This window comes from Cyphomyrmex costatus, unplaced genomic scaffold, assembly GCF_001594065.2.
Source record: "Cyphomyrmex costatus isolate MS0001 unplaced genomic scaffold, Ccosl1.0 scaffold1850, whole genome shotgun sequence".
Lineage (NCBI taxonomy): Eukaryota > Metazoa > Arthropoda > Insecta > Hymenoptera > Formicidae > Cyphomyrmex > Cyphomyrmex costatus.
Genome location: NW_017275880.1, coordinates 66,206 through 80,174, shown reverse-complemented (window position 1 = coordinate 80,174; position 13,969 = coordinate 66,206). Strand labels below are relative to the sequence as shown.

The 13,969-nt window shown below is 38.7% G+C and overlaps 1 protein-coding gene across 1 annotated transcript; it reads left to right on the top strand.

Annotated features, from left to right (window-relative positions):
• Positions 1-348: 348 nt before the first annotated feature.
• LOC108772349 (uncharacterized) lies at positions 349-1,955 on the top strand. The gene is made up of 2 exons (XM_018537871.1): positions 349-1,297; positions 1,354-1,955. The coding sequence occupies exons 1-2, from the start codon at positions 349-351 to the stop codon at positions 1,953-1,955; spliced, it is 1,551 nt and encodes a 516-aa protein (XP_018393373.1).
• The last annotated feature ends 12,014 nt before the right edge of the window (positions 1,956-13,969 follow it).

Here is a 13,969-nt window from a genome sequence, read left to right as displayed (position 1 = left end):
ACGTATCAAATCGAGCTACTATGCTCAAAATCTCGCGTAGCCCCCCTCAAAGCGCTATCACTTCCGCACCTTGAGCTTTCGGCGGCGCTACTATTAACCAGGTTAATTCAGAAAATTCGGTCGGCATTCGATTTAACCGGCATCCGAACATATTGTTGGTCGGATTCTACGATTGTTCTCAACTGGATATCCTCCCCGTCGCGAAGATGGGCAGTTTTCGTCGCTCATAGGGTGGGAGAAATTCAAAACTATACCAATCCCGACGATTGGCATCATGTAAAATCGACCGACAATCCAGCGGATCTCCTGTCACGCGGTCTCGACCCACAGGAACTAATAAGCTCTCGTATGTGGTGGCATGGGCCTAGCTACCTACAGCATAACTCTAGCTTTTGGCCCCATTCCGGTGTTACGCGTTCCCTGGAGAACATTCCCGAACAAAGGAAGTGCATCACGGCCGTCGCCATGTCCGATTCTTTAATTGTGCACCAGTTACTGCGCGATCATTCAAAGCTCAGTAAAGCGTGCCGCATACTCACATATTGTTTAAGATTCTTCAAATCGCATCGTCCGAGCGAACCTACAATTTTCGTGCCCCCCCAGGGCATACTAACCGCACTACAAATTATGTGCAAACCCATACAGCGTCAAGTCTTTTCCGCAGAATACAAGAACCTTCAGGAAGGTCGCACCCTTCATACAACAAGTAACGTACTAGCTTTATCCCCATTCATTTGTAGCGATGGTTTAATACGAGTGGGTGGCAGACTAGTAAATTCGGAGCTCAGCTCTGACGCGCGTCATCCAATTTTATTGCCACGCGATGACATTTTAACTCAGCGTATAATAGAGCAAGAGCACGAGCGCAACGCTCACGCCGGCGCGCAAGCTACAATGGCAGCAGTAAGGCAGCGTTTCTGGCCAATTTCTCTAAGATCCGCCACTCGAAAGGTGATCAGAAATTGTATAACATGTTTTAGAAGCAAGCCCGTGCAATCTGAAACAATCATGGCATCGTTGCCAACCGAACGAGTTAATGCTTCGCGATCGTTTACGCACTGCGGCGTCGATTACGCAGGCCCATTCATCTTGCGAGAATCTAAAGCACGCAATGCTCGCACGCGTAAGGCTTATTTGGCGGTCTTCGTATGCTTCGCCACTAAGTGCGTGCATCTCGAACTGGTTAGTGACCTCACGGCTGAGACATTTATAGCCGCACTAAAGCGATTCGTGTCTCGCAGAGGAAAGCCGTCTTGCATTTATTCCGACAATGGAACGACGTTCGTGGGTGCTCATGGTCAGCTCAAAGAGTTCTTTAATATTTTACGCGACGACAAACACAAACACAAATAGCTAATTCCTTACGAGAACACGAAACTGCATGGAAATTCATTCCTCCTAACGCGCCTCATTTTGGCGGTTTGTGGGAGGCTGCAGTCAAAGCCGCTAAGCGTCATCTTATCCGAATAGTCGGGAAGACATCCTTGTCTTTCGAAGAATTACAAACAATTTTTTGCGAAGTAGAGGCCATTCTAAATTCACGCCCTCTCACTCCGTTAACCGAAGATCCTAACGATCTTAGTTATTTGACCCCAGGACATTTCTTAATTGGCACCGCGCTGAATAGTTTCCCTCATCCGGATTTAACTAATGTAATACGTTGGCAGCGTGTCGAACAAGTCAGACAACATTTTTTGCGCAGGTGGAGCCAAGAATATCTGCATACCCTCCAGGAGCGATCCAAGTGGAGGACAAACAAGGGTGATCAGCTGACACCCAACCAAATGGTGCTCCTGAAACAGCCGAATCTAGCACCTCTCCAGTGGTTGTTGGGTCGCGTTGAAGAAGTTCATCCAGGAACTGATGGCAACGTGCGGACCGCTACCGTCCGTACCACAAAGGGTCTTTTCACTAGACCATTAACCAAGCTTGCTATCTTACCAATAGAAACCTAGCGTTTCATTTCGTGTGTTAAAAATAAGTTAATTTTACGATTATATTTTTCTCTCATTCCGCCATATCAATTTGTTCGCGTCGAATCGTCTCTTTGTTCACGCGAAATCATATTAGTTACCGTCAATATGTTTTGCATATAAACAGTCAAATGTATGTGTCATAAGACTTAGCATAAGTATTATCGCCGTCTACAACCGTCATGTAGCCGTCGTTTCTATTTCTATTTTGTTTTGAAAGTAAGTCCTTTCAACGGGGGCGGCTTTTGTTCGATATTTCGTAAGTTGGCGCGTGTCACATTTAACGCTCGCGTTATCTTTAGACCAATAGCATGACTGGACACTGCTCTGACACTTTCTTATCGTTCGCGACGCGCTTGTGACTCTTCGGTTATCTTCGCCCGCGGTTCGTTCCCTCTCTCCGTGCGAGTCCTGCGCGATCCGTTCGTTACCGTTTCGATTGCGATCCTTCTGGATCCTTCTTATTATTACCATTGTAACCGTCGATGGCGATCATTTAATTGTTACCGTTACGCTCTCTAAAGAGCTATCGATCCCTGTATCATCGTGCGGCCTCGTGCAGTTGATAAAGTCAAGTATTTACTTTCTAAGTGCCTTTGCATCATTTTGGGAGATCCTTCCGCGGCTCCACCGATAGTCAGTGGCCGCAAATTCGTTGTTGGCAACAGCCTCCTCAACTGCAGAGGAATACATATTCTTCGACCACGCTTCCTGAGAGGATTCACACCGGGAAAACGCTTGGGGCCAGCCTTCGCAACATTACAACGCGAGGCACGGCCATCTCACATGAAACACCAAGCTTTACTAAATTTTGAACTAGGACTGTGCGAAGATATTAAAATGATAATCCGATCGCAAAGATATACGAATCTGTAGGAGGCAATTAACGCCGCGAGCGCGGAAGAAAGAGTCAAAGGACCTTCCTCACGAACGCCATTTAGCGACCGAAATAAAGACGGGCCAAGTCAACATGAAAAAATTCGACAAATGCGGAAAACTTGGACATCATGGACGCGAGTGTCGTAGTAGCAGATACGCGACACGATTCACCTTACCTCAGCCGGAAGGCCGACCGCGTGTAAACACCGTCGAAAAATATTGCAATTATTGTAAAAAACCAGGGCATATACGTGATGAATGTTGGATGGTACATGGTGTTACATCCCGCTAAAAACCCCTCTTTCTTCATTATTATAAATATATGATTGATACATTTTCTTTATCCTATTTCTAGTTTGGTATTTCGTCTTAGTCAGATATTTTGTCTCCATTATATCTATATTTCGTAACCGTCCCTTTTATAGAAGGGCCTATCTTAGTTTATAAACATTCAAACAACAGATGGCTCACGCTCGCATACCCTTATGCGTCACGTAGATAAAGAATATCTATTTTATAATCTTTCTTTCCTTCGAGATTTTATAATCTTTCTTCCCTTTTTCTAGAAAATGTTAAACAATAGCATATATGCCTAATAATTAAGTAATAATATATGGTAAAAATTAAGACCTTTCCGAATGCGAGGATGAATATCTTTTATTTTTCCTTTTCTTTCTTTTGTCTCTTATTCTTAATGAAACTAAAATCCAAGGGTCATAATATATAAAGTTATAAAATATTTTAACCCAATTTAAAATATATAACATTAATATAATTTAGAACATGTCGTTACATTTCGCCTCGCATAAGGACATTAGTTAAGGAAAATCGAACTTTTATAAATTATTAAAACTCTCGTCTACTAAGATAAGACTAGACTCGTAGTGTCGGGAGTAGGGCTTACGCGGAGCGCTGCTCTCTTATCGTAAGAAAACAAGCGCGAGCATAGGTTCCACCAAATTCTAAAAAATCTTGATTGGTCCTGAAAGGACACTCCCACGTTTATTTTTTAGTATAAAAGAACCGCGAAAAGCAGGAAAATTGTCAGTCAGTCAGTCGTCAGACGAAACTTCACCACTAGTTAGTTGGAACTATTCTCACGCTTCACACCTTGACGTAGGTTATCTTTTCCTTTTTGTCATTTATTTTTTCCTTTTTTTTACTTAATAAACGGAATATAAAAGTTATTCAGCCGAAACCGAAATCTCAACTCTGCGTCTCGTCTAGTAGTACAGAATATCCAAGGGGTTGCTAAGACTGTCGCTGCCAATAGTGTGGCCCTCGTCCTAAGCATTTTTTCGGAGCATTCACAAATTATACATAGAGGACTGTGTTGTGACTGTCGCTGTGAATGGCGTGGCCCCAGTCTTAGACATTTTCCTCGAAATTAGACAATTTCTTTCGCGTTGCTTCCATGCCTTCGAAAGGTGGACGAAGAGAAAAAGAGAAGAGATTAAGGTTCCAGATCAAAACAGCCTTTAATGAAAATCACGATCCTTTTCCTTATTTCGAGAAACTAGCGCGTCTACTAAATAAGCCATTAGATCCATCTCCCGAACGCGAATATATCCTCAACCTATTAGAAATTAACCTCACCTTTCCCAATTATAAAACCATCCAAAAAGGCGATCCACGCAGGCTCGCCTACAAACTTCGCGAACTCTTTGGGACCGGGTTCAAAGTCACCCTTCCTAAAAACTATCCTACCCTTCCTCCTGAACATTCCTAATCGCACATCCTGATCTCCAATCCCAGGGTAAATTGCTTAAATGCATTGACCCAAAAACAGGAGAGAATTTCTAAAACCACGACGTTCCGTAAGAATGGCAAGCCATCGAGAAAAAATCATCCGCGTCGCGATAATTACCAAAATAAAAATCAGCAAGAAAACGGTAAACGCGAATATAAGAAGCCAGTAAGAAAAGCCATAAAAAATTCTGACTCGCAAAGCAGCGAAAACGAAGATGAAGATAATACAAACGCGAAATCACCACCCAATTGGAAATTTCCGACTTAAGCCATTACTTACAACAGGCGCAGTACTGCCCCTATAATGGTTTACCCACAGTTGGTCGACTCGTACAGGTATAATACTGGCGTAATTTTGACCTAATACAAATTAATTTTATGATGGCAAACCCGTATGTCCCACGACTCTGTCGAGCGTTGGCAGAATACTGACATCATACGGGCTGTATTCAAAATGCTAACTGTGGCTAACCCGTATCTCCCACAGCTCTGTCGAGCATGGGTAGAATACTGGCATCATACGGGCTGTGTTAAAAATGCTAACTGTGGCCAACCCGTATCTCCCACAGCTCCGTCGAGGGTGGGTAGAATACTGGCATCATACGGGCTGTGTTCAAAATGCTAACTGTGGCCAACCCGTATCTCCCATAGCTCTGTCGAGCGTGGGTAGAATACTGGCATCATACGAGCTGTGTTAAAAATGCTAACTGTGGCCAACCCGTATCTCCCACAGCTTTGCCCACGCTCGACAGGGCTGTGGGAGATACGGGTTGGCCACTGTTCGGTACCCATATCGTTTTTCCCGCTCGTAGTCGCATCACCGAGATTGATCGACGCTACCCGAAATCAAGTGCGCGATCAATCTGCGCCGCTGCGCACATTTCTCGTCATCGAGTCGCGATCCTGCTATCAATGGCCTATTATTCGTCCTGTCGATCGCACGCGGCACGCGGATCTCCGATTACCGTCGTGATTCAGTCATTCGTGCTCGATTTTGTGCATTGTATTCGCGTCCGCCCGCACGTGAGAATATCAAGTAAAGTGTAAAGACGAAGAAACAAGCAGCTTTCTTCGCCCAAGCTCCCTCAAGCACTCTATCCACGGGAAATGCTTGGAACCACGTTCCACGAGACACGCACCGCCATCGTGAACGATACAGCCACAGTTAGCATTTTGAACACAGCCCGTATGATGCCAGTATTCTGCCCACGCTCGACAGAGCTGTGGGAGATATGGGTTGGCCACAGTTAGCATTTTGAACACAGCCCCTATGATGCCAGTATTCTGCCCACGCTCGACAGAGCTGTGGGAGATACGGGTTGGCCACAGTTAGTATTTTGAACACAGCCCGTATGATGTCAGTATTCTGCTCACGCTCGACAGAGCTGTGGGAGATACAGGTTGGCCACAGTTAGCATTTCTTTTTACTATATTTTTTTTAGTGTACACTTTCAAAAAAAAACTTTTATTAATTAACTATATTGTTCAGTTGACTATGCAGCAAATTTTTGCGCCCGAAGTCTTTATCTTGTAATGGTTCCTGCACACTGGATGCGGAAATTCTAAAGCGGCGAGCACAGACTGTAGCATAACACATAACGCATAACACGTAACGCATAAGAAAATAAACTAATCAAAGTCTTTCGTTTCCTTCCTTTCCATAAAATAAAGAACTCTGATTAATTGAATTTCTTATGTCTTATGTGTTATGCGTTATGCAAAAGTCTGTGTTTCTCGCTTTACCGTGCGGCAAAATATAACGCGATAGCCATAATAAGTTTACTATTAACATGTTTATTGGTTACTGCGTCGTAGCCATGCAGCAAAAGCGTTTCCATGTCCAATGTACAAAAGCCAATATACGTTGGCCGGGTTTCAAAATTATGGTACTGAAAATCTATAGTTTACGTCACATGCTCTATATATTTTCAGTACTGGTAGCAAATTTTGGAACACATCTGTCATACAGCCAATCTCCGCAGCTCTGCGCTGCGCATGTGCGAAGAGCCGACGTCGTCTGAAAACAATCTCGAATCTCGATTACCGCGTAAAAACACGGTAGGGGTCGCGACATCCATATCATCATTGTGTATGTAACGTGTGTGGTGTACGTGCAATTCATATTGCGTGGTAATAATTCCAAGCCTAAGAAGTTCCAAGCCTACGAAGTTCCAAGCCTTCGAAGGTCCAAGTCTACGAAGTTCCAAACCTAAGAAGAAAGAAGACCAAAACAAAATACCTCTTGCACAGTGAGTTCGATAAGAAATCTGACGGAATCATTTATTTGGATATATGAAGGACATGATTGAGAGAAAGGGGGGAGGGGGGAGAGAGGAGAGAGAGAGGGGGGGAGTGTGTGTCGTGCGTGCGTGCGTGCGTGCGTGCGTGCGTACTCTAACAATTGTTATAACTCAACAATGATAACACTGTGTGACCAATTTCAACTTTCAAAATTTTCCAAAGGGCGTGTGGGTTTGATTGTGTCGGGAACACGGTCCACTATCATTTTCCCAAGAGATTTGGTAAAGTTAGATCGTAGAAGAATGGGACATGAATTTGAAGTTATTAATTTCGAGGAGTACCAGTTGCGCTATTCTCATGGTTTTGAGATCAAATATTATCACGTACACACACATACATACACATACTCACACTTATGCGCGCGAGCGCGAACTTTGTTTTACAAATCATGAGATAGCATTAGATAGTAGGATCTGTGAAGCTGGCACGACATTCTATCGATATAAAAAAAATTACAACAGTTCCAGTAGCATTTTTCATAGTTCTACAGTTCTACCTAGAAATAAAAAATAGTTCCACAGTTTTAATATGAAAAAACTAAAATTGGAAATATGGCGTGCTTACTACGCGAATATGGCACGTCAGATTTCCTTTAAAGTACGAGAAAAAAATTAATATTTGCACTTTTAGCAACAGTTCCCGATAGTTCTACTAAAAACCAACTAAGATATGCATTTTCAAAATAAAATAACAACATTTAACAATTTTTATACATCCTATATATGGAAAATGGCATAAAACTTCTAGAAAAAGTGACGTGTGCTGACTATTTCTATCAGTTTCAACGGCAGTTTTCGTTAGTTCTCACAGAGTTCTTTGCATTGCAATCATTTATAAGCAGAATTCCGGCCTCTACATATTTTTAATCAATTTTTTTGTACCTGAGTCCAGCACGACACTTGTAGAAAAAGTGACGTGCTGACTATTTCTATCAGTTTCAACGGCAGTTCTCGTTACTTCCCACAGAGTTCTATGCAATGCAATCATTTATAAGCATAGTTCCGGCCTCTACATATTTTTAATCAATTTTTTACTACCTTAGTCCAGCACGACACTTGAAGAAAAAGTGACTTTTTCTGACAAAGTGCATATCTAGGAATCTAGGGTTCTAGACAAAGTGCATATCTTAGTTGGTTTTTAGTAGAACTATCGGGAACTGTTGCTAAAAGTGCAAATATTATTTTTTTTCTCGTACTTTAGAGGAAATCTGACGTACCAGATTCGTGTAGTTAGCACGCCATATTTTCAATTTTAATTTTTTTTATATTAAAACTGCGGAACTATTTTTTATTTCTAGGTAGAACTGTAGAACTATGAAAAGTGCTACTGGAACTGTTGTAATTTTTTTGATATCGATAGAATGTCGTGCCAGCTTCACAGATCCTAGATAGTAAATATATGTGTTCATTTTATATCAGGCATCAAAACTTTCGCACGCACCAATATCGCTTTATAACGTGTTAGATAAACGTAAGAATGTTAATTGTGATTTCAAATTTTCTCGGGAAACATCAAGTTGAAAACTACCGTATATTAGTAGATGATATGATGACCGCTGTTAAGGGGTAACGCCACTCTAGAATTTTCAAAATAATCAAAAAATTTTTTTTTGTTTAAATGATGCCTTAGAGTCTTAAAAATAATGTACACTTGGTCTCGTAGTGCGATAAAATTTTTAAGTATTTATTTCGAAACCGAAACTGCCTTCGCTCGATTAATAAGAAAATATTCGTGGTACTTGTGACAGAAGGCAAAAGAGGCCAGGGTATTGTTAAAATCGATCAGAAAAGACGCAGAGTAGGAGAATTTGGAAGGTGAAATGTATGGTGCAGGCATTGCCGACTAGAGGTATATAAAAAAAAATTTATACTATTTTAGTACTTAAAACTTTAAACGCGTTTTTCTCAAAACAATGTTTTTCAAGTTGGCCGGAAACATAACTCGAACAATTTTTGAACGATTCAATTCAAATTTTAACAGTAGCTTTGTAATTAGATTTTACACAGAAGTACGTAGGAGTTTTTTGATATCTTGTCAACTTTTTTTGTTATAAACAATTTACGATGAAATTTTTTTCTGAAAAATGAATTTTTTCAACAAATAAGCATTATTTTTTCAAAATTCAATATTTTCAAAATCCCCTACGTACTTCTGTAGCCAATTATATATAGTTTACAAAAAATTTTGGTTTTTTGTTCCGGATTGAAAATTGTGGGAGAAACTTTTCCGGCCGTGAAGCCCTTTCAGCGAGAGGTGATCTCGAGTTTCGTATTATGTAGCCGCCATTTTGTTTAAAAATGTTAATTAAAAAATTTTTTTATTTGCTTCAGAACATGTATAATAAACTCCTATAAACAGATTTTCCATTTCCTTTATTGTATCTCCGTAAAAAATTATCAAAAACATGTCTTTTTTTCGAGCTCTAGAGTGGCGTTACCCCTTAAGAATATCGGCGTTTATATGTCATTGAAAATCCATTTTTTACATCACCACCTTCAATTCTTTGAAAAGCAGCTTGCTACAGAGTCGGACGAACAAGGTGAAAAATTTTATCAACAAATCATGCAGATGGAATGTCGATACAAAGGAAAATTTTTACTTTCCATGATTTCTGATTTTTGCTGGTCAATTGCTGAATAAATTTAATAGTACATAGTGTAAAGCCTACGGCACACGGTGCTTGTTTTTCTGCTGGATTGCTAGCTGGATTAGAAGCCACCGTATTGGCTGCGGTGCTGAAAGTGCCAATATCGCGGCCAATCCGATGGCAAGAATCTGATCTAGCTAGCAATCCAGCGGGAAAACAAGCACCGTGTGCCGTTGGCTTTACAGTGGAGGATATTTGTTTATTGCGCGGCCGGGTACGAGCGCACGAGCGCCTGTGCCGACCTATAAACAAATATGCCCCCACTCGCTACACATAGAATTTTTCATTACAAGTGCTCGTCGTAATGTGCCCTATACAGCAACGTTTTTGCGCAGAAGAGTGGGATTAGAGAAATAACTCAACGGCTTGAGGTATTGGCTATTTATCGCATGCAAAAGCGTTAAGGGCACATTACGTGCACGCGTGATGAAATAGTACATTGTGTAACGCGTGGGGGCTAGTGTTATGGTGCGAAGGGCGCGAAAGCACGAGCGAAGCGAGTGCGTTATTCGCGCCCGTCCCGCGCTATATACACTATACCCCCACTAGTTACTCATAATATTTTACTCATTATATTTTACGCGGTTCGCGTGACATAAAAAATATTAACATGCGCGTATATTTGTTATCGTATATATTTGACCTCAAATCACACTACCTGTATTCCTCAAAATTCATAACTATAAATTGATTCCCCATTTTTGTACGATCTAACTTTGCCAAATTCCTTGGGGAAATGGTAGTGTGCCCCCGACATAACCAAACCCACGCGCCCTTTGGAAAATTTTTGTTGTCACACGGTGTAATCAATCGGGAAAAATCGAAAAATAGGTATGTAACTTTTTTTTAAATTATTTATTTTCAGTATATCCTTTCGCATCTTTCGACGAATTTATTATGGCTCTTTTTCTTACATAAATTTTCCACTTTAAAAATATAAATTCTTTACTTTAAAACACAAATCCTCTATTTTAAAATCAAAATTCTCTGTTTTAAAAATAAAAATTGTATAAGAAAATAATTTATGTTTGTAAAGTAGGAAATTTTTGTTTTTAAAGCAGATAATGTTTGTTTCAAAGCAGAAAATTTGTATTTTTAAGCGAAGGTTTAATACATAAAATACCATACATATATCATACTAATTATATTTAGGACTAAAATCGATCTTTTTAAGGGCCATATGTATTTGTAATGTCGGAAGATCCGAGAAGCTATACTGGAAATAAATAGTTTTAAAAAATAGATAGATTACACATTTCTCGACTTTCTCGAATTGATTATCAATGTTATATTGGAAACAAAATTTATCAAAATTGCAAAAAAAAACATTAAAATTTGGAAAAAAACCTATTATATAAATTATTACTGTGTGTGTAACAATAAATATTTATTATTTATTAAAATTATAAGAGCGAAATATTTTTATATGTTAATACCGTTTTTTAATAAATGTTGATTTTTTTTGCGATTAATATATAAAATGTGTAGCGCATATTGTCGAGTGAAGAAACATCGTCAGTTAAAACGATTAACTGAAGAAGTATTATCAAGTAACGCTACAGATACTAATAAGCAATGTCGATTGGACAATTCAAATTTTTGTATTCGAAAGCCAATGGAAATAAATCGGGTTATAGATACTAATAATAATCATTCACATAATGAAAATAGCTCATATAACCACAATCGGAACAATAGTTCACACAGCTATAATGATCATAATCAATCACACAATAATTTAAATAACAATTATTTTGATAATTCTAATGATGACAATAACTTATCAAGTCTCACGGATAGATCTTTCGACCTAATTAATAGATCGCTAGATTGTAGCTCGTTATTAAATTCTCAATCAACAGTCATGGACTTCATATCAGAAGAAAGCTTATTCTGAAGAAATGACAATGATGACTCAACTGTAATAGCACCTTCTTTTTGAGAAAAATTACAGGGCTGGTGTGTAAGATTTAGGAATAGTTTAACAGTTGATGCAATAGACGCGTTGTTGAGGATTTTACGAGCTGAAAATTTATTGAATCTGCCCAAATCTTCAGCTACCTTATTGCAAATAAAATCATATTTAAATATAAAAAGTATAAAAAGTTCTAAGAGCACGAATGGTTGTTATGTATATTTTGGCATAGAAGAAGGATTAAAGGTGATAATTACTGATGAATATACAGGGAGCACTATTCGTTTATTATTTAATATTGATGGCCTCCCATTATATGATTGTTCAAATGAACAATTTTGGGCCACTTTAGGGCTTGTTTTGCACAATCAATACGAGTGTCAACCATTTATTGTTGCTGTATATAGCGGAAATTCGAAACCACAAAGCATAAATGAATATTTACAGGATTTTGTCGAAGAAGCAAGTTCTTTAGTTCAAAATGGTGTAATTATTGGTCAAAAAGCATTGAAGGTAGAAATTATTGGAATTTCTTGCGATACACCTGCAAGATCGTTTATTAAAAAATGTAAAGGTCATGGTGGATATTACGCTTGTGAGCGATGTGAAACAAGAGGTAAAACAAAGAATAAGAGAAAAATTTATTCTAGCATGAATTCTAAACAGCGAACTGAAGACTCTTTTAGAAGACAACGACAAAAGGAGCATCATATGGAAGGCAGATCACCATTGTTGGATATACCGCATTTTGACCCTATCAGATCAGTGTTTTTGGATTCCATGCATTTACTTTATTTGGGAATTATGAAATGGATTTTACAACAATTGCTTGGAACAAAAAAGAAAATTAATCGCAAAAGCAAACTTCATCATCGCGATGTGAAATTATTTAATTCTACTTCAAAAATATTATTGAGATATGTACCTAAAGAATTCCAAAGAAAAACACTCGATTTAGATGAATTCAGTCACTGGAAAGCAACACAGTATCGCTTCTTTCTACATTATTGTGGAGCCCTAGTGCTACAAAAGATTCTGCCCAAAAAGATGTATCAACATTTTCTTTTCTTGGTAGTTGCATGTAAAGTTATTTGCAATCCAGATTTATGCTTAAAATATACTAATTATGCTAGAGAATTGTTAAGAAAATTCTTTGAGCTTCTTCCTTCATTTTATGGTTCAGATTCACAAATTATAAACCATCATAACTTAATTCCCTTAGCAGATGACGTTGAATTCACAAAATTGTCTCTGTCCGAATTTTCCGCATTTCCTTTTGAGAACAAGCTTGGTAAAATTAAGCGAAAAATTCGAGGAAAAAAAAACCAGTGGCACAGTTAGTTAGAAGATAATCTGAAGAAAGAGCATGCCCAAAAACAGTGATAAAGAATGCTATTCACAGAAAAAGAATTGTCATAATTAATCCTGATGTTCCATATAAACGTGCAATTGATCTGGAGAGTATCGTTCTACGTGGAATAGAAATAAATACGTCAAAGCCGAACAGCATTGTACAATTGGATTCCAATGAGATGCTTAAGATTACAAAGATCAGAAGAGAAGGACAGAATATTTTTGTACATGGTTACGGATTCAAAACAGTCACGGATATCTTCAAATTCCCGTGTGAATCGACAAAAGTTGGATTCATGAAACTTGGTCGATTGTCTCGAAGGGAAAAAGTGGTCTTTCTAGAAAATATTAAAAAGAAATGTGTTCTTTTTGAGGATGGTACCAATACTTTCGCAGTAACATTTCTTCATAATTCGTAAGCTTTTCCGAGTAAAAATTGATAGGGATACAAGAACGCCTATACCCGTTAGTTTTATTTATATTATTATAATATAATTATTTTTCTTCTAATATTTAATCGATATCTGTATGTTATTCTTTGTTATAGTGTGTTCGATAGCAATCTAAGTTCGTTTGAAATTACTAAACACTTAAAGAAGCGATGTTTTATTTTGAGTATCTGCAATGTCATTTTTTAATCCTTAAGAAATATATTTGTGAAAACAATTTATAATTGCATAGAAAACATGAATAAAACTTGATAACATTACATAAACAGACGAATAGAAAACCTAAATTTGAACATTAATTTGACTTATAACGGATATGGGAATAAGAATTATGCACAAAAACGTTAAACTTTGAATATAGATATATATGAGTAAATAAGTTAGAATGCGTAGACGCTTCACAATAGTACTCAATTCCATTAACATACATAGCTTCCTTCTGGTAGACGGCACATCAAAGGGTTGACACAGATGACAGACAACGAGAAAGACTGAAAAGAAAGCAACTTACAAAAAGATCAGCGATCCACAATGGCTTCCTGCCGCAAGTGCATCCACAAAAATCGTCGTGGATCGTAAGCTCGGCTCTCAGCCGCTGACACTGTTTCTCGATTCAATTCAAACTTTCCGTTGAATGAATCTCCTCTCTCTCTCTCTCTCTCTCTCTCTCTCTCTCTCTCTCTCTCTCTCTCTCCCTCACAGC